Raw genomic sequence first — 19345 nt, forward strand, 5'->3', positions numbered from 1 at the left:
CGTATGATCACAATCCATTTGTGATTTTTTTAATTGATAAATTATTGAAGTGACATGTTTTTTTCCGATATACTTAAATAATGTTTTGATAAATCAAAAATAATATTTAAAGTGTAACCAACTAAACATTTTATTTTAGCTGGCAATGTTTAAAGAGACAAAAATTAGCCTATTTAATTAACTACGTTTCTAGCGTCCAGTCCAGCCTAGCTAACTTACTAGCATTAGCATCCTTACCTTTAAAGGAAGGCCGCCCTGGGACATTTGTCGTGATTTAACAGCTGGGGCTCCCTCTGCATCCATACAAGTTCTTCCAAACGTTTGCTTTAAATTAGGCTAGTTTTGGCGGCCCAAATCCCGCTCAATGATTGGAGACTGTTCTGAGGTCCCGCCTTCGAGAAATCCGATTGGTTGATGGAACTGTAAGGAATCGATTTTGATTGGATCATTTTACCTTTAGTTTATGCTCGCTTTTTTTATTGGCTAAAGAGACAATCGGTTTGTTGAAGAAGAAGAAAAGGGGAGGAGGGGTTAATTGATACATTTTTTTTTACTTTTAAGAAGCATATTGTTAATGTGTCATTTGAGGTTTTGTAAATAAATTCCGAATCAATATTTTTTTGAAAAAAACAAAACTTCTAAGTGACACAAAAGTCTGTAATATATTATTAAAAAATGGAGCTTTGTGTTCAATTGGACAAACAAACTAAACAAAAAAGAAATGTTACCAGTCAATAAGCAGGTGAAAGACTTTTTTAAATGTAAAATATTGTAAAAGACAAAAGAATAAAATATTTAAAAAAAACTTTCAAATTAAGTAAATTTACAGAAAAAAACACATACATTAAATAACATAACCCAACACTTCTAGGTCATTTTTTCATTTAACATATATCTCAGTTAAACGTTTTGCACCGTCAACAGCAGATGTTATAAAAGTTTGATTAATATTTACTTACGTTTTTTTACTCAAAATAATTTTTTCAACATGAGTTTTAGCAGGGATTCACACAGAAAATAATGAACTTTGGTTATTCACATATGTGGAAATAACAGGTAACATTTATTTAAACTGAAACATTATAATGAACCAAATAATTTCATAATGTATTCCAGTATTGTTTCTAAAGTTTAAAATACCTTTTTAACACTGCATAGAAATAAATACTAATATTATGGTTTTGTAAATTAGCGCATGGTAATAGACAATATGGTGTAAAATTCAATTATTGGACACACATTTGAAAAAAAGCAAACCTTAAATTACAGAATTAGGATTTCAAATTAAAACTAAACCTAAATTTGGGATGTCGATGATGGTGTTTATTATTAGCCGCTAGCCATCGCCAACACCACCAACTTCGCCTCCATTCACCCAGGTTTTCCTGCATTCCGACTGTTCCATCTTCAGCTATCAGTTCAACCGATAATAGGGCAAAAGAAAACGACCGCTGTCACTCAACGCAACCCGTCAGCACTCGGACGCAAAACAGAAAGCCGCGCAGCTGCGTTTTCACATCTTCGATTGCTTGCTTTCCTCCTCTTCGTCCGAGCTGGAGTCGGAGCTCTTGTTGTCCTCGTCCTGATGCTGAAAGGAGGCTTTCTTAGCCATCTCTAAGCTCTTCTTCCTCTCTTTTTCACCGTACTCCATGTTGGCAAAATGAGCTTCTATTTTGGCTGGGTCAATGTAGGTGTAGAAATAGGCCATGATGGCAAAGATGATGCAGACCAACACCAGCAATGCGGCAAAGAGGATGTATTCAGCCCACTGTGGGGGAGAGAGCACACACAGAATAACTTTTCGGTTTCATTTTCGTAACTAGACATTGCGCACAGTTTGAATATTTTGTCTGCAAACAGTCCATGGGGGTAGAGGCCTTTTGCTAACACTGATGTAACAAATGTAGCATGAATGTCTGAATGACAGAATGTCTTGAGCGAGCTGCCATCCCTACAGGTGAGACATGACCATCCACGGGTGTTTGGCGTAGAGAGACGTCCTTTTCCAATTTAACTTGCCAAGTTGTTCAATCAATTTAGCCCTTGTGCTATATAGGGTCCAGATGACCCCACCCTTACATTGACGTGTTCTCCCTACCATGACAAAGGTGGATAAAGGTAAAGAGGATTTCATGTAATCCATGGACACCAGTGAAGATCACAAATCATTGAAGAAAAAAGGTTCAGCGCACTGACTAGTGGATCTAGATGACCCAACTCCCAACGTTAAAGTGCCTAGGACAGCACAAGGGTTAACGAAATACCCCTTTTTCCTTATTCTAAGAAATATAATTAAAAAAAACATGAACCAATACCATTGAGTTTGAATGCAACATAATTTTGACCCTACATTTAATAGTTGGCTTTATTGGGGGATTTTTGAAAAAAACTCACTATGCCAAAACAATAGACATCTATTCTTAGGAGACAGATCTTTTGGAATTACTTTACACCCAAATAAAATAAAATCAATGCAGAAAATTGGTCAAAATCCACTCACCTGGTCTTCCAGAGTGGCTGCTTCTGCAACAATGAGCACAATGATGTTTCCGAACGCAACAGTTAGAAGCCAACCCGCCTGCAGTACTGCCTTCATGTTGCTTGGAGCCTGAGGAATGCATTTAATACCTTTAGCGTTTCATACATGAAAGCTTTCAAGGTACTACCAAAAGCGGGTAAAAGATCGGGTGCAACGCGATCTACCTGCGAGTAGGAGAACTCCAGACCAGTGACAGAGAAGACCACTTCTCCTGCCGTGAGGAGGAAATACTGAGGAATCTGCCAGGCCATGCTGAATGTGTTGGGCTCGATGTCCAGTATCTTCTGGACACCCTCACTGCACTGCAAAAAAACAATCAACATTTAACTCATGTGAAACCATTCAAACTCTCAGCGTCGAGTTTTCACCTACATTCACTTCAAAAGTTAAAGTGGGCGGGATAAGCAAAGTGTAGGAGCTTCCGAAGCCCAGCTCCTGCTTGACGAAGCACTCAAGTCCGGCATCGTTCCTGATCCAGTACCCCGCACTGCAATTCCAAAGCAGCCCATCGAACCACAGAGCGCTAACGTGTTTGGATTTTTGGCCCAAATTCCAACATTTTACTTACTATCCACGTTTTACAGAGGTGTATTCAGACATGTTGTTGGGATGGATGTACCCAATCTCTTTGTCGCCCACGGTAACATTCAGGGCTGTGTCAAACCCATTAAAGAATCTGTGGAAGAAAACATTTCAAATGTTTGGATAGTTTCAAGTTTAGATCAACACTGAATTGTTTGTATTTTTAAATCATAAACATAGATTGGAAATATTAAGGAATCTGTTTTCAATGCTGCTTTTGTCACTTACAACACTGAAATATAATAAACACTCATTCACTTTTCGCTGGAGAGGTTTAAGACGTTACGCCATATGCCCAGCAGGTGGCAGCAGATAAGCACTTTTATGAAGTAAAAGAAAAACACTAGAGGGCAGTAAAGATCCCAGAGATTCAACGTCAACTTAAAGTAAAGTTGCGTTCAAACAGATTCAATTCAGGCGGCGAATTTCAGCGGATTTGAGCCTCAGGTGTGGCGGGCTAGCTGCAGTGCAAAGATACAACAAAAAGTTAAAATATAAGAACTTTGGCAAAGAAGTCGCGCCTCCTCAACCAATCAGGGACTCATTTTTGTCTCTTGACGTTTTGATGATGTGGAGTCCAAAACCTCCTCCTTTGATGGCCACACCCACTCAAGTTTTTAAAGTACAATGAGGGGTTGAGAAATATAATAATAAAAATCATCGCTGTCCTAATTTAAAAAGTTTTAACGGAACTAAAGATAGTCTAGGTAGACGTTATTCTTTTTGCTAAACTTGTAATAGATTTACGAGATTCACGGTGGCGATGTTGAGGTATTTTGTCTCTAGGTCAAAGCTAAGTTTAATTCATTTTCCATGGAGCAAAATTTTCCTTTAAAAAAATAAATAGAGGGTTGCTCGACCAAAAGTGTCAGCACAGTTCTACAAAAGGGCTTTAGACTGTCCAGGATTTTGTTTTGGACCAGGAGGAATAGTGATCAACACTTGCCTGATGGCGTTTGCGCCTTGCTCCGGTTTTTTGGTGATGTCCTCAAACTGCAGACAGAGAAACACTCATGTGAACTGTAGTTTGGGCTTTAGCTTATTGGCTTAAAGCAGACGTGGCTTACCGGTATCGCGCCGAGTTCGGTCTCATTTTGGACGATGGTGATGGTATTCCGAGTGCCTTTGGGAAAAGAGACGGCATATTCGTAATCCCCCACGGTCAGTAGGAAAGGGTTTTTGAAGGTTTCATAGGTCTCAGTGGCCTGCAGGGAAAAATACAAACATTTGAAACAGTTTCTTTCTTTATTTCTACACACGTGAAGGGAGGTACAATAGAGTACCGTGAGGGGCTTCAGTGGAAGTACATGTCCTCCAGCCGTGATATCCACCTCCCTGTTGACCGCGTTGATAAACTTGACTTGCATCTCACTGTTAGATGGAAACTTAGGCAGGGTTTTCTGTAAGAGGGGAGGAAACCACAGGTAGACGCATTTCTTTTTCAAAGATATTCTGGCACTTGAGAGCTGCGGCTTACATCGATCTGGAGCTGGACCACAGCAGCAGCCACAAAAGCCATGGCAGCGAAAAACATGCCCACAGTGATTCTCCTCAGCGGACTGCAGACCACACAGACAAATCCACAGTTGTACCAAATGAAGTCTAACTTTATTGCAACGCATTTGTGTGAGAAAACAAACAGGAATGATAAAAAAAATGCTTTAACGAGCCTTAAAATGCACCTTTTTTGAGCATTACACAAATGCTCAAAAGTGAATCTTCAGTTGTTTCCTGAAGCTACATTCACGGCGCCCTCGGCAATGCGCGTTCAAGCGGCCACTTCTGAAAAGCCGATGTAGACGCGCCTTTCGGTCTTCCACGTTCAAAAGGCGCATTCACGATTAGCTACGCACGTTTCTATCAACTTTTTCGGGCTCTACATATAAAAAAAAAAAAGGAAAATACTCTTCTGTACAACTTTACTATATATTTTCATCCAAATCCCAACAATAACACTTGTTTGTAAATGCAAAATGTTCAAACTTACTTCTTATTTTTTCAGTTCCAATGTATTTTTTAACTTAAAACATAATTTTTTTACAATCTAGTTCATGCGGTTTTTCCACTTTGTATTTATTCCAATTTAACTTAACACAATGATATTCATGGTAATTGTATAAAATCTATTGTTTTTTAAGTCAAAAATAAACAAATATATTCCAATAAAATCCTATAATATGCATTAAAACATCAATATACTCCAGGTCTATACAGTAAATCAAATGTTTTTGTTTAATCATCTATTCACTGCAGGTAACTAGTGACTTTAATCGTATTTAATATTTAATGAGTTAGAACACAAAGAACATCAAAAATGTTACAATATTGAAATTGACTGAAAGAAAACTGCACATCAAACTCACGTGAAGTTCAACTTGCACTTGGAAATCAAAGGGTAAATGAGGGTATCCATGATGGGGACCAAAATCAAAATCAGGATTGGGTTGACGGTCTGGTGGAGACAAAAAAAAAAAGGATTACCTTAGATGTAGGTAATCTGTTTGTGTTAGTAGGAAGCTAGAGTGCCTCACCTGCATTTGGTCAGGCTGGATGGTCAATGCGCCCTGTTGAACAAAGAAAGATTGTCAATAAAACAAAGTATAACAAGTATATAAAGGTCTGAGTATAGAACAGCAGAGATGATACGTACAAAATCCCCATCCATGGTTGTGGCCTGCAGGGTCCATCTGGATCCCTGTGGGTCAGAGCAGAGCTTAGTTCTTCTGTTGCATTGTGCTCCCACTACCATGCAGAAATGCCCACAAGTTCCTTTTTGCAAGTCACCAATTCATTCGTTTCGAGTCCATTTGAAGTCCAGGGTCTTTGGACAAAAGTTCAAGTCAAGTTTAAAGTCTTTGGAAACGAGTCCAACTTTATTCTCTAGTCTTTTGTCATCAGTCCAAGTCAAGTCTCAAATCTTTGGTCCCAAGTCTAAGTCAGTTAAAAATCTTTAGAAATGAGTCCAAGGCCGTTTTTAAGTCTTTGGTCATAAGTCGCTTCTCCTCCACATCGAGAGGATCCAGTTGAGGATGCTAGGGCATCTAGTACAGATGCTTCCTGGACGCCTCCCTGGGGAGGTTTTCCAGGGATGTCCCACTAGGTGGAAGCCCCGGGGATGACCCAGGACACGTTGGAGAGACTACATCTCTCAGCTGGCCTGGGAACGCCTCGGGGTTCCACCAGAGGAGCTGGTGGAAGTGGCCTAGGTGAGGGAAGTCTGGGCATCATTGCATAGACTGCTGCCCCCATGACCCAGACCCATAAGCAGAAGATGGATGGATGGATGGATGGATGGATGGATGGATGGATGGATGGATGGATGGATGGATGGATGGATGGATGGATGGATGGATGGATGGTCATAACTCATAGTCAGTTACAAGTACAACAAGTACAGTGCCAGGTTCCAGTCTTTAAACAGGTATTCAAGTCGAGTCTCAAGCCTTTGGTTACAAGTCTATATCAGTTTAAAGTCTTTAGACACGAGTCCAAAGCAATTTTTAAGTCATTGGTCACAAGTCAAACTCCATTCTCCATTCTTTTGTCAGAAGTAAACTCATGTTTCAAATCTTTAGAAATGACTCCGATTCAAGTCCCAATTCTCTGGCACAAGACCAAGTCAGTTTAAAGTCTTAGGATGTGAGTTCAAGTCCATTCTCAAGTCTTTGGTAATAAGTTCTAGTCAAGTCTTGACTCAGTGGTATAAACCGTTGTCACTAGTCACAAAGTTGATTTGAGCTTTGTCACAAACTATCAGCATGTCCTTTGAAAAAGTAGTTAGGACACATAGAGAGGTATTTTTCCTATTTCTACAAGCGGGGCAAAATTATTAACTACAAAGAAAAAAGAAAAACAATCCGAAAGTGAAGTTCTTCAGGCAAAATAGCTAAAAAGAAGGAAATAAAAGTCGTCACAAGTCCAAAAGTTCAGGTTTTGCGTAATAGTCACCGTCTTTGCAAACACAAATAGAGAAATGACCATCTTGTACAAAACGTACCTGCTGGTCAAAGAGAGCCCAGAACATAGGCAGAGGGATGTAGAGGAACAGCACCTTCAGCACCATTTTCACCTGAGCAATCAGGAGTTTCTAAGGCAAAGCAGAAGGAGACTTTTTAGATTCAGACGCCCATCTTTGCATGTGTCTGTGTAGTGGTATTGTTCTCACATCGTATTTCTCATCAGCCCAGTCCATCCAATGTTCTCTCTTGGGGTACTGAGAAGAGCGATGTCTGAAGCGGTTCTTGATAGCAAACTGAAGTCAGCAGAAAAACAGATGTTCACGTAACATCTGAGATGTCCGCTGATCTCATTTGACATGGTTGGTGTGGACTTACGCCAATGCATTTGGTAACTTTCACCATGATGTTGCCCTGTGGCGCCGTTTTATGGTACATACCACTGCCGACGATGAACACAACTGCAAAGATGCATTACCAATTAACGTTGTGTTGACAAGAATAACATCTGGAACCGGTGTTCTGTTAGAGCCAGTGGAGTCCTTACTTAGAGCAACCGCCATGAGAGCAGCAGGTACTCCAAAAGCCAGAGGGTAGCACTGTTGCTGAGTGTGAATACCACACTCCTGACCTGAAAACCAGCAAACACACCCCCTTTACCACCTCCCTGTAGCAGTCAGAGGTACTAAAGAGTGTCTAGATGTCTGCTATACCTCTGAGAATGGGTGTGATGATGGTGGACAGCAGGCTGCCTGCATTGATGGACAGGTAGAAGATGGAGAAGAAGGTGCCTCTTTGCTTCTCCTGTGAAAATCAGTAAAAGAAAGAGTAGAGTCTCACATTGGGTAGGGTCACGAAACTCGATTATCATTTATTGCCAACAGGTTCACGGAGAAATCTTTGACCCCTACCTTGAACTGAGCCATAAAGTCGTACAGGGAACTTTGCTTGTGGGTATCAGTTAATAAACGACTAATGAAAACAGAGAAACGTGGAGCGCTGATAAGGCGCGACTGATGTCTGAGAGGGGAGGCTTTAATTGCTGCCTCTGAACACGAGCGTGTGCACTAGCGTGTGTGTTTACACGAGGCCGAATCTCAGAGGAAGCTTAGCGACGATTGGCAGCACGGCGAGAAACTCCAGATTGTGTTTCTTCCTTCCCGGTTCTGGTTGTAGCGTTACGTGGACTGTTGCCCCGGTGACAACTTGTCCAAGTCATTCAGATGTTTATGCAGTTTCTAAAGACAGCATTACGTGTATGTGAGACGGAGAATTCAATTATAAAGTAAAGATGGCAGTAACGCACAAAACTACTATGAGATAACAAAAGAAGAAAACTAAGACTATCCCCGAAAGCAGATGCTACTCTTTAGCTGGGTTAATCCTTTAACACCGGAGCTTTAGCTCCACTGTTTCCATTCTTTCGACTGCCGTAACTCTTAAACCGTTTACACAATCAGCATAAATAAGCCGATTACGCCATTTTACGCCCCTATGCAACACTTTACGTTAGTAATGTAGCGGTGCAAAGCTGAAATGAAAAGCTGCCTTTCTCTGCATCGGAATCAGCTGATTCAAGTTAAATCCGTCAATAGTCGAAGAGTTATGCTAGGTCAAAGAGTGTGTTATCTAGCTATCACCGGTGACATCTCCAGTATAAAAGGGTTAAATAAAAATAATTGTTTCTTTTCGTATTCTAGCTAAAACACTAAAAAAGTACAATATAAACAAGGCAGAAATTACGTTTTATGGTCGATTCATTGTTGTTTTTTAAGCTGAGAACCACTTTTAAACTGCAACCACTATTATTTAAACCAAAGATTACTCTTTCAGTTAAGATCAATGGCTATGTTTAAAAAAAAACATTTATGATACCAAGCCAAAATGTTTTTCTTTTTCAAATCTGGATATGGTAATCAACCTTTTTATTAAATTTGGGTTTCAAACATATTCAGGTGTTTACTTGTCATACCTAGTCCCAATTCTATCTTGATGTTACATTTAAGAATAAAAAATAAAAGCTTTTTTAAAGCTTCAAATTTATCTGAATGGGCTTTAAAATGAATAGTTTTTAAAGTGATATAAAATATTGGATTTCATATTCTGATTTGTAGGAAATGACACCAACATTATTTTTTTACTTCTTTTTCCATCTGCAAACTCTAACTAGAAATATCAAATTCGATCTGAAAATGAGTAATAATAAATAACTAAATGAAAAAATGTTAGAAGTCAAAGATCTGTGAATGAGTTCTGCTGTGTCTTTATCTTCACTTTTTAGTGTTTGTGTTAGAAAAACGTTTCTTTTTTTTTTTTTTAATAACCTGGTGATCTTCAAACTGGTCTCCCCCGAAAGCGGCCACGCAGGGTTTGATGCCCCCGGTACCCAGCGCGATGAGGAGCAGCCCCACCATGGACAGCGCTCTGAGAGGTTGAAACGAGCACACAGAGTTAAGACAAGCCACCCGCTCGGGCGTGTGTCACGTGTCGGTGTGCGTTGGGCTCACACGTGGAAGGTCATGTTGTCGGGGGTGCCATCCTTGTTCGTGTCGGTGATGTCATGGATGGCACTTATGGCCAAGACGACCTGGCCCAGCGTGTAAACGATGGACAGGTAAACAATGGTCCTGCACAGAGAGAGTCAGGCGTGAAACAGGCGTACAGCGGCGCAGATAAGATGGACAAGGGTCAGGATGCCAGAGATGATAACAAAAGACTTTCTCATAGAGATCTCATGTGTAAGACATATTTATCTGATGTATTTTTGATGATGTGTGACGAAAATACAAAAACTCGAAGACCAACTTGAACTTTCCGAGCCACGAGTCGGCGATGATGGCGCCGAGGATAGGGGTCAGGTAGCAGAGAGCCACAAAGGTGTGGTAGATGGTGGTGGCAAAGTCATCGTCCCATCTCAGGAAGTACTTGAAGTACAACACAAGCACAGCTGCACACAGTAGAAGGGCAAAGGTTACACTTTCATCCTCCATTTTCCTTTAAAAACATAGTTTGCAGGTCATTTTTGATCACTCTTGGTGTAACATTTGTAAATTGTTTCTTTAAAGTCACTCTTTTTCTTCGTTTTTACAACTTATTATAAAAGATTTGGACATTTGAATGAAAAAATAACAGATTATTGATTGAAATTGCATTAAATCGAACAGTTAAACAAACCACAACTGTCTCAAACTTAAACTGAATTAAGTCGATACTTGCATGTTTTTGCAAATTCCTCTTAAATTCTAACATTCTAAATATTAAGTGTTCTTTTTTTTGTTAATTTACACCAAAGTGAGAAAATATGAGGTCATTTGCTCCCATTTCAGAAAATACTAAAGCAAAGAAAGATAGAACTGTTTTCTTTTTGTTAAATTATCTTTTTTTTTAGCACAAAACTTAAAAAAAGTAGCTTTAGACTAATCAAAAATAAAGATTTTATTTATCTGAGCAGCTAGAAACAGAATTATTTTTAATTTTTTATTATTTGTAGAATTTTGGACAGATGGAACCCATAATGCAACTCGGATATCAGGATACCAGATCTCACCTCTCATGCCATAGTAGGAGAAACGCTCGCAGAACTCATTGATCACGATGAAAAAGATGCTTATAGGATAACCGCAGACTTTAGGCTGGATGAGAGGAACATAGATGATCAGAATTTTGCAGTTTTAAAGACATGAAATGTAAAACTTTATATCCAGTCTTACACTCTTCTTCTTGGGCTTCTTGTGTTCTTCTTTATCTGCAGAGATAAATCAGTCAAAAGTTATTCTTTCTCATCACAGATGCAGGTAGACATGGCAAACTTTTTTGTAAAAATAACAATATTATAAAGGTCTGTGAAGCTTTCTTTTGTTTGAACATGTAATAACCCATAAATCTACATTAAATCATTAAGGAAAAAGTGAAATGTGGGTTCCTCGAAGCGCTCCTCACCTGCCATGGTTGCTGGACGTGTCAACTCTGGACCTTCAATCCCTCGACTGAACCTTTAAAGCGATTTCAAAACCAGTCGAGTCCGCCTCCTTAACATCCGAAGGCACCAGGATGGACGGAGGGCCATCGCGAATCCTTTATGTAACCTTCCCATCTAGCCTGGAGGACCCGCCCACCGATGCTGGACTGTTGAACTTTGCAGATTCAGACCCAACACCTTCACGCGTGCAAGTCACCCTTATTTTCACTCTGCTGCACATTCTCCACACCTTTATCACCCAAACCATCATGAGGGTGCGACTGATTACTTTATGGCTTTGGGAAAGCTCCATCAGGTGGGGAGGAGGAAATCTGCCCCAAAACAAAAAGCTCGGATGACAGTAGTGACAACGGCAGCTGTTAATAGTTAAAAGTGGAATGATTCCTTGTAAAATACACTTTAAAGTTCCACACTTGGTCCATTTCAATGCGTTCCCAGTAGTCTTTTAGCTCTGATTATGCCGTTTTTTAGCCTGAATTAAAAAAACCTGTGTTGTTTTCTAAGACATAGCGTCTGCAGAGCGGCAGTAGTAGTTCATTAGAAATTTGCCGTTGGAGCAGAGCCACCCCGCTAACTGAGAGCTCTCTGTTTACACGCTCTCTCAGTATAGCTTACAGCCCCCCCCCCCAACCTAACATTACCTGTGCAACAAAAACGGCGTGCACAACGATGGAAGGAGCGTATTTTTTACGTCACAAATATGGCATTTTTTTGTCTGCTCCTGATTTTAATAAAAAATTACTGAGAAATGCAATTCTAAGCTTTTTTTTTGCTTTTTTTTTATACATTGGGGCAAAATGGCACCTGTTTGAACTGGTTATCTATATAAAAGACACCTGTCCACAACCTCAAACAGTCACACTCCAAACTCCACTGTGGCCAAGACCAAAGAGCTGTCTTAGGACACCAGAAACCAAATTGTTTACCTGCACCAGACTGGAAAAACTGAATCTGCAAGTGGTAAGCAGCTTGGTGTGAAGAAATCAACTCAAGGAGTAATTTTTAGGAAATGGAAGACATGCAACACCACTGATAATCTCCTCCATCTGGGGCTGCCCGCAAGATCTCACCCCGTGGGGTCAGAATGATCACAAGAACAGTGAGAAAAAATATGACCTGCAAAAGAGAGCTGGGACCAAAGTAACAAAGGCTACCATCAGTAACACATTACGCCGCCTGGGACTCAAACCCTGCAGTGCCAGACGTGTCCCCCTGCTAAAACCAGTACATGTGCAGATGTGTAAAGTTTGCTAAAGAGCGTTTGGAGGACCCAGAAGAGGATTGGGAGAATGTTCTATGGTCAGATGAAACCAAAATAGAACTTTTTGGTAAGAACTTGACTCAGCGTGTTTGGAGGAGAGAGAATGCTGAGTTACATCCAAAGAACACAGCATCTACTGTAAAGCATGGGGGTGGAAACATCATGCTTGGGGACAGTTTTTCAGCAAAGAGACCAATGCGACTGATCCGTATAAAGGAAAGAAGGAATGAGGAATATATGGAGAACTAATATCTCCATCATCAGGAAAGGCGAGTGGAACGTTAAAAACACAGAAAACCTGATTTTCATTGGAACAGGTCTCTAAGGAATCTACTTTTAGAAAAAAAAAGAGGACCAAAGAACTTCAGGCAGGTGCTTTTCAGATAAACTAAATCTTTAAACCCCTAAATAATAGCAGAGGTCAACACTTTTATTTTGGATCACGTGATCAACCACAAACTCAAAAAATGTTGGCTTTTTTTTTCCATCTGTAAAAGTTTTATAGTTTTGCTGCCTGAAACGATTCGAATAAAGTTGTTTTGAAAGTAATAAATAAATACCAAGCGTAGAGTTAAGTATTTAAAAATTCCTATTATATACTGTGCAGACATAGACATAATATACCTGGAAGATTGAGTCTGTTGCCTGGCAACTGATGCAGTGATAGAGTCACGTGCCGTCAGTCGAGAAACTCAACACCGGATCACGAATAATGGTTTGGTCCTTCTTGGATTACACTTAGATAACAGTTCATCTCCATTTACTGCAACCACTCTGCTTACGAGATCAGAAAGGCTACCTGACCTGTTAAGATGTGAGATTAAGCAGGTTAACTCGCAGTAAAAAATGCATAAAGTTTCAATACCTGCGGTGTATAAATCCTCCCTGGATAACAGCAGACCATCGCTGCAGGTAATCACCCTTTACTGCTACCAGGTTTATCTACCTGCACAGGTCATCATATGGTTAGAAAGACCACCAGACTTGCTTCTAGACCTCATAAACATAGAAAAACATTGCCCCCGTTAATATCTCCCCGCTGCAATGGTACCACTTTTATATTTCTGTTTTCAGTTCATTCAGTTAAAATTGTTCCAATCCAACCCCCTCTTCAGTCATATCAGGTGTCCCCCAAGGCTCTGTCCTCAGCTCTCTACTTTTCACAATTTAACTCCTGCTGCTGAATTCTAGTTTTTTTTAATTCAATATCCAATTTTATTGTTAAGCCAATGACACACAGATATGTTTTATGCATTTTGTTTTTTATATTTTGTGTCAAAGTGTATTTTATTTTGTAAAAGTCCAAGGGTGTCCGGAAAAGGGGCTTTTTTAAATAAAACACATCATTATTTGGATTGAAGACAAAAGTATTATCACAGATTTTATTTATTTGTATTTCTTATACATATTAAACATATTTACATGTTTTTATTGTTTCTTTTTAACATTGTTGACAATAAAAAAAACAAAAAACGAAAAAAAGATCGGTGTGGAGTACAAACTGCCAGGCCGTCGCCTTGAATTGCACAACTGTTTTATTTTTTCTTTGGCAGGAATGATCTTTTGTGCAGCAGAATAATAATACAATAGAAAATATTGCACACTCTTATCATAAAACGGGGTAAAAACACTGTGGCTCTCTTGGCGTTTAGGTCCAGTATGCTTAAAAAAAAACAACAGTTTTTCCCAATTTGGTTCCAGTAGATAAAAAAAAAGTATCTGCTGTTAAAACTGAGCCCAAGTGGAAAAATGGAAGAAAAAAAAAAGTTTTTATCCATTCACCTCTTTAAATGACTGGGCCTTACATTGGTTTTACCAGCTTTTATAAGAAGGGGTTTTAGACAAACAAAACTATATTTTAGATCGTCAGTCTGGGTCTATTTTCCATGGAAAATCCATTGATTATCCATGGAAAATCCATGGAAGTTCCATTGATAAGTGACCGAAATCTAACAAGATTACAAAACTGCCACGGATGTTAGAGTTGAAACTGTAGTCTCCATATCTATGCAGACTCTCATTCATCCAGGTTGGTTCCATTGTAGTAGGTTTAGGGGTTGTCATCTGGACCTGGACAGATGACAACCCCAGGAAACTGGGGGGGGAGAGAGAGAGCAAGAAAAGTAGCAACATTCTGTGTGAGTCTGTCCTTTTTGTTTTTTTAGATGCAACCTGCAGGCTCGATTCTGGTGTAAAATCCGATCAGAGAACAGTGGTGGAGCCGTGTGGGCTTGGTGTGCCACTGATGGCATTGAAGATACCCATGGAATTATTCAGAGTATTCCTGGAACTGTCTTCAATCAGGTTTATCTGGGGGGGGGGGATCAATAAAAAGTAGTCAGAAAACACGAAATCGCTCCTATCGCAGAAGAATTTAAAATACAGTGTTCCCTCGCTCTACCGCGATTCATCTTTTGCAGCGCATCGTGTTCTGTAGACCTTTTCTATGGATATCTCCTCTGTGTTGTGTTTCCTGTCTAAAATGCGTTCAGTTTGACAAATCTACAAAAATCTTCAACTGCGGTCGGTTTTTGTTTTTCATTCTACAATACTGGACTTAATTTTCCGTGAAATTTTAAACTTTGAGAGTTCAAACAGGAGAGAAAAGTGTAAAAATGTTCATGTCTGTCTGAGAAAAGTGTGCAGTAAGGAGTTTTACCGCCTTAAAACATCTTTAATCCTACTTTGCAGATTTCACCTCTCACTGGTTTTTTTAAGACCATAACTACAAAAGGGACGACTGCAAAACAGCTAAATTCTCCTTTTTCTGTTAAATTCATGCAAACGGATTCGGTATCGCAGAAAAAGCTAGCACAGATTAAAGTCAAAGTTCACAATACGATATAAAACTGTAAATATATGCCGTATAGTTAACCTTTTTTAGCGTCGGAGCTGTTTACATTCTTTTGACTATCGGAACTCTTCAACCGTTCAGGCATTTTACATAATTCCAGTGGATTCTGAAGCGGAGGAAAAAAACTTCACTACTGTTATGCAACGCGTTTCACAGTAGTGAAGTTTTTATGCAAGCAATCAGCTGATCCTGAACGTTAGCCGATTCCCGTTGATGGCGTAAACGGTTGAAGAGCTGTGATGTCAAAGAGTGTTTGTTATCTAGGTGTCGCTGGCGACGTCTCCAGCGTTCAATATATACTGTACAGATTTATGCTGTAAATGTGTGGGAAATCACAGCGGCTTTACCATCCAATCTGTTCAGTCCAGCACAAAGAAAGCCAAAGATAAAAAAAAACGGGTTAGTGAACAGGAAGTGTTAATGCTCGTACCCAGACATCTTTAAAATCAGAAAAGCACACCTGTTCGTGCATGATGTTAGACAGCTCTCGGGTCAGGTCCCGGTAGCTGGCCTTCATCTCATCGTGGTACTCGTGCTGGTCTTCTTTTATCAGTCGTTCGTTGACGCCCAGCCCGTGACCACACGCGTCTACAAATTGCCTACGGAAGGATGTATACGATTGCTTCATTGCCTGTTTCTCCACAGACTTGTGTCGAGCCTTCTACATGCGGTGGGTATCCGTACCTGAACACCTCCTTCAGCTGCTTGACCTTATTGTCTGGGTACTTTTTGGCACTGCTACCATCCAGAAAGGCTCTGGCGTAGGCGAGAGGACCGGCGTTCACCTACAAGAGAACTGGGCTTAGATGGCTTACGGTCTGCTCTTGACCACAGCAAATGGTCGGTCCTGCACCTGAACGCTGATGCTGCCCTGCAGCTTGAGCTGCAGCCGGATCATGTCCACCTCGGAGGCGGAGCACAGCAGGCGCAGCTCGGCCACCTTGCAGCTCATCTCGTCAATGGCCACCTCTATGGGGCTCAGGTCGGTCTGGTGTTGGTACATGACGGGTATGCGCTTTTTGACGTAGGGGAAACAGTGGGTGGCTGGAAACGGAAGACCAGGAGGGAGTCAGCAGAAGTGGAATCTTAAGACATAAACACTGATATGCGGAATATGTGGAAGCGGTCATAAAGAAGATATGACGACGGATCAAGAGCACACGTAAACAGACACGCTGACAGCCAAGTCAGCAAGACGGAACAAGATAAGACCTGAACCTTGAGATGCGGCTGAGGGCGGAACAAAGTATTTTTTTATCCGATTGCCTTGTTGCGATTTGAGGGAAAACAAACAAACTCGGGTGTCCAACAAACAACAACAGGAAATGACTTCAGAGTGTGGCAGAATTCAAGAAAACTACCAACAACTAAAGAGATAAACGAAAAAATAGAAAACCATGTTAACAGAGTCAATGGTATTACAAATCACTATGGAAACCCAAGTTGGCTCAACTGTTGGAAATTACAAGTAAGGATTTCTGGTTCCTCCACCCATGTGACATAAATTAGCGAATGAAAAATCCTTTTGGTGTTTTAATAACTGTTAGTCCCTCTTCACGTGTGACAACGGTAAAGACAGTAGAAATGCTATTCTTTGAAAGCACAAGACCTCCAAAGGGTATCGGGCCGTCTCCAAAGATGCAGGTGTCCCTGTTTCAACAGTTATTAAGACGTTTTCCAGGCAGGGAACTGTCAAGGTTGCTGCGAGTGGTACTAAAAACACCACGCCAAACATGTAAAGACCTGAAAAACCAACCAAATGTAATTGTTTCAACAAGTATCATATGGAGTGCACTAAACCAAGTGGGGCTTTATGGGCGAATTGTTGGAGAAAAATCATAAGAAGGAACAATAGATCTTCACAAAAGAGAACTTGGAAAAACCTCAAGTCCAAGTCCAAACAATGTCTGATAGACAGATTAAAATTTATCGTGCAGGAGGCACAAAAAGCAATTCTGGCTACGTAAAACCTAGGAATGTGACGTGCGTTTAAGAACACGCTAAGCTCAGATTCCTGGATGCACATTTGGCCCTTGGTGTTCACACTGGACAAGTAGGGAGGGGCTTCTTCTTCTTTTCCCCTTTTTGCTTTTTCATAATATGAAAGCCTTGGGGTCACACAATTCACCAACCGCAATTATTAGTTATTCACTACGATCAATTTTCAAATTGTTGCAATGCCATCCGTATGTCACTACCAAATCAAGAGTCCCTGATTGGTCAAAGTTCGGCCTGGTTTAACTTTTAATGTGCGTACAATGGCAAAGCGTTTATTAACTAGAGAACAGCTGTAGAAACCTGAGTGAATAGATTAGGTCTGAACGAGGAAGCCCGAAAGGCTCACATAAAATTGTTGACATTCACTTTTTATTGGAAGTGGTCACGTAATCCAGCGTTGCAGAGGCCGCTGTGAACGTCGCTTTAAATCAAGTATATTTCTCTCTTCAAACTGATGTTTTACCCAATTTCGATCCATACATTCTTGATAATTATCATCCAGTATCCAATTTACCTCATTTAAAAAGGGACACCTCCCATTCGTCACTCCCAAATCCCTGATTGGTCAAAATTCGACCTGCTCTAAGGTTTATTGGGCTCGCGTTTTGTACATAGAGCCAGAAAAAAAAGGCTGTGAAAATGTGCGTAGCTGCATGGGAATGGGAGAGTTAGCCTGAAACGTACATTTACGCATGTTTACGTAGACTTTTTGTTGGAAGTGGCCGCTCGAACGCGTGTTGCCGAAGGCGGAGCAATGGTAGTTTCAGAGAAAGAACACTAAAAGGAACTGAGGGAGAAAAAACCAGCAGAGAAGTGCAAGAAACATACAGATAGCTATAAGAAACATTTGGAGGCCTGAATATTAAGAAGGACTCAATGCTGGTTTTCTTGAAAAAACAGTCCTCAAGCTCTAAATCCAGTCTCTCTAATTTACGGTAATCTGAAAACGTCAAGAAAGGAAACCTTCTCTTTGGACTTACTGGTTAGAATGGTGCGCCGTTTGCACTGCTCCTCCACTCCCCCCTGCTTCTTCCCGGACACGGTGAACGGCGTCTCGAACACAAAGCGCCTGATGTTGTGGCTCTTCTCAAAGTCGGTCTTCCTGTCCTCCAGCTCCTTGTCATCCAGGTAAGGAGTTACATGAGTCACCTGGATGTAGGCGAACTTCGAGTCCAGGTCTTTGGGATTTACCTGTGTGGCGAAGAAATGAGAAAAATCATTTTGGGCCGTATCAGTTTCTGAAAAGCTTGAACGGGTGCGGTCGCACCTTCCCAGAGTCCTGAATGATTTTGACGTTCTCCTGGCCGAATTTATCGGAGTAGAGCTTCAGGAGCCTCTGGGAAACTTCAGACAGAGGCGTGAACTTCGGCTCCTTGTAGATATACTCTTTCCCATCCTCGTCCTCGAAGAAGCCCTGTTGTACAGAAACAAATGCTGTAAATACATCGGAAATTGCAGAAAAGGTTAAATTAAAGGAACACTGGCGCCATCTAGCGGCATAACTCTAAACTGAAGCCAAATCGCATTTCCTTAAGTCTTTAAAACTCAGCAGATACATAAAATATGAATAATAAAAGTAATCTCTAAACTGTTAATATTTTATAACTGTTAAAGATAAATAAGCCCAAAAATGTCCCAGTTCTCTCTGACCACATTCATGCATGCGAGGATCTGATTGGCTGCTTTTTGTGCACAACACAGGAAGCAGATCAAAATAAGACATTTTCAGAATAAAAGGAACACATTCATAATACGAGTGTTGTAGAACAGCAACGTAATTTGCATGAAAACACAAAGACATATTTAGAATGAACCCAAAAATACTTTAACTTCTTGTGTTCCTGACAACACAACAATTAAGATAAAACTGTACAGCAATGAATGTAGCTTTCATTTAACAAACAGAGACATAAAAGTAACAGAGTACATATTTCCACACTTACCGCAGCCTTGGGGAGGCAGGGAGAGAGAGGAGGGAGTTTCCATTAAAAAGCTTTGTAAGGATGGTTCATGTGTGTATCTGTGCGTGCAGGAGTGTTCTGCTCTCCACGAAGCAACAAAACAACAACTTTAACTTAAACACTGAAGCTGTCGCAGACTACAGCAAAATAACAAAGACGCTCTTAAAACTCATTTTTAATGTTTACGCAATTTACGTAATTCCAACAGATGCAAA

At 40.5% G+C, this 19345-nt stretch overlaps 2 protein-coding genes across 17 annotated transcripts in view; both read right to left on the bottom strand.

The window, feature by feature from the left end:
• Window positions 1-460: 460 nt before the first annotated feature.
• On the bottom strand, window positions 461-11158 carry LOC101167350 (solute carrier family 15 member 1). Its single transcript, XM_023965179.1, has 23 exons — window positions 11017-11158; window positions 10788-10822; window positions 10625-10709; window positions 9883-10024; window positions 9585-9704; window positions 9402-9501; window positions 7791-7881; window positions 7625-7708; window positions 7456-7538; window positions 7287-7373; window positions 7119-7208; window positions 5772-5816; window positions 5653-5685; window positions 5485-5573; window positions 4599-4680; window positions 4405-4521; window positions 4189-4326; window positions 4068-4114; window positions 3108-3215; window positions 2912-3026; window positions 2704-2841; window positions 2501-2608; window positions 461-1768 (listed from the first exon to the last, which is right to left on the bottom strand). Exons 1-23 carry the CDS (start codon window positions 11021-11023, stop codon window positions 1514-1516), a joined length of 2199 nt encoding a protein of 732 aa, XP_023820947.1. The 5' UTR covers window positions 11024-11158; the 3' UTR covers window positions 461-1513.
• A 2413-nt stretch (window positions 11159-13571) lies between these two features.
• The window catches only part of LOC101167602 (dedicator of cytokinesis protein 9), a 76311-nt gene continuing 70537 nt past the window's right edge, over window positions 13572-19345 (bottom strand). For 8 of the 16 annotated variants that reach the window (XM_023965140.1, XM_023965164.1, XM_023965147.1 and 5 more), the window contains 7 exons: window positions 19113-19118; window positions 18437-18583; window positions 18150-18360; window positions 16025-16215; window positions 15856-15956; window positions 15632-15770; window positions 13572-14627 (listed from right to left, as the gene is read on the bottom strand). In XM_023965140.1, the coding sequence (XP_023820908.1) occupies window positions 14520-14627; window positions 15632-15770; window positions 15856-15956; window positions 16025-16215; window positions 18150-18360; window positions 18437-18583; window positions 19113-19118 (903 nt within the window). In that variant the 3' untranslated portion in view covers window positions 13572-14519. Of the gene's footprint in view, window positions 14628-15518; window positions 15527-15631; window positions 15771-15855; window positions 15957-16024; window positions 16216-18149; window positions 18361-18436; window positions 18584-19112; window positions 19119-19345 lie in introns of all 16 variants that reach the window. The other 8 variants (XM_023965170.1, XM_023965156.1, XM_023965133.1 and 5 more) reach the window with 2 other exon arrangements.

Source organism: Oryzias latipes, chromosome 2 (assembly GCF_002234675.1).
Source record: "Oryzias latipes chromosome 2, ASM223467v1".
NCBI classification, from domain to species: Eukaryota; Metazoa; Chordata; class Actinopteri; order Beloniformes; family Adrianichthyidae; genus Oryzias; species Oryzias latipes.

Bases quoted from the DNA above. Each gene is read 5' to 3' on its own strand.
- LOC101167350 (XM_023965179.1), bottom strand. The intron at 7,882-9,401 runs GTTATTAAAAAA...TGATTTTCACAG, and splicing joins ACCAGTTTGAAGATCACCAG to GAGAAGCAAAGAGGCACCTT. The intron at 4,115-4,188 runs GTAAGCCACGTC...CTCTGTCTGCAG, and splicing joins CCGAACTCGGCGCGATACCG to TTTGAGGACATCACCAAAAA.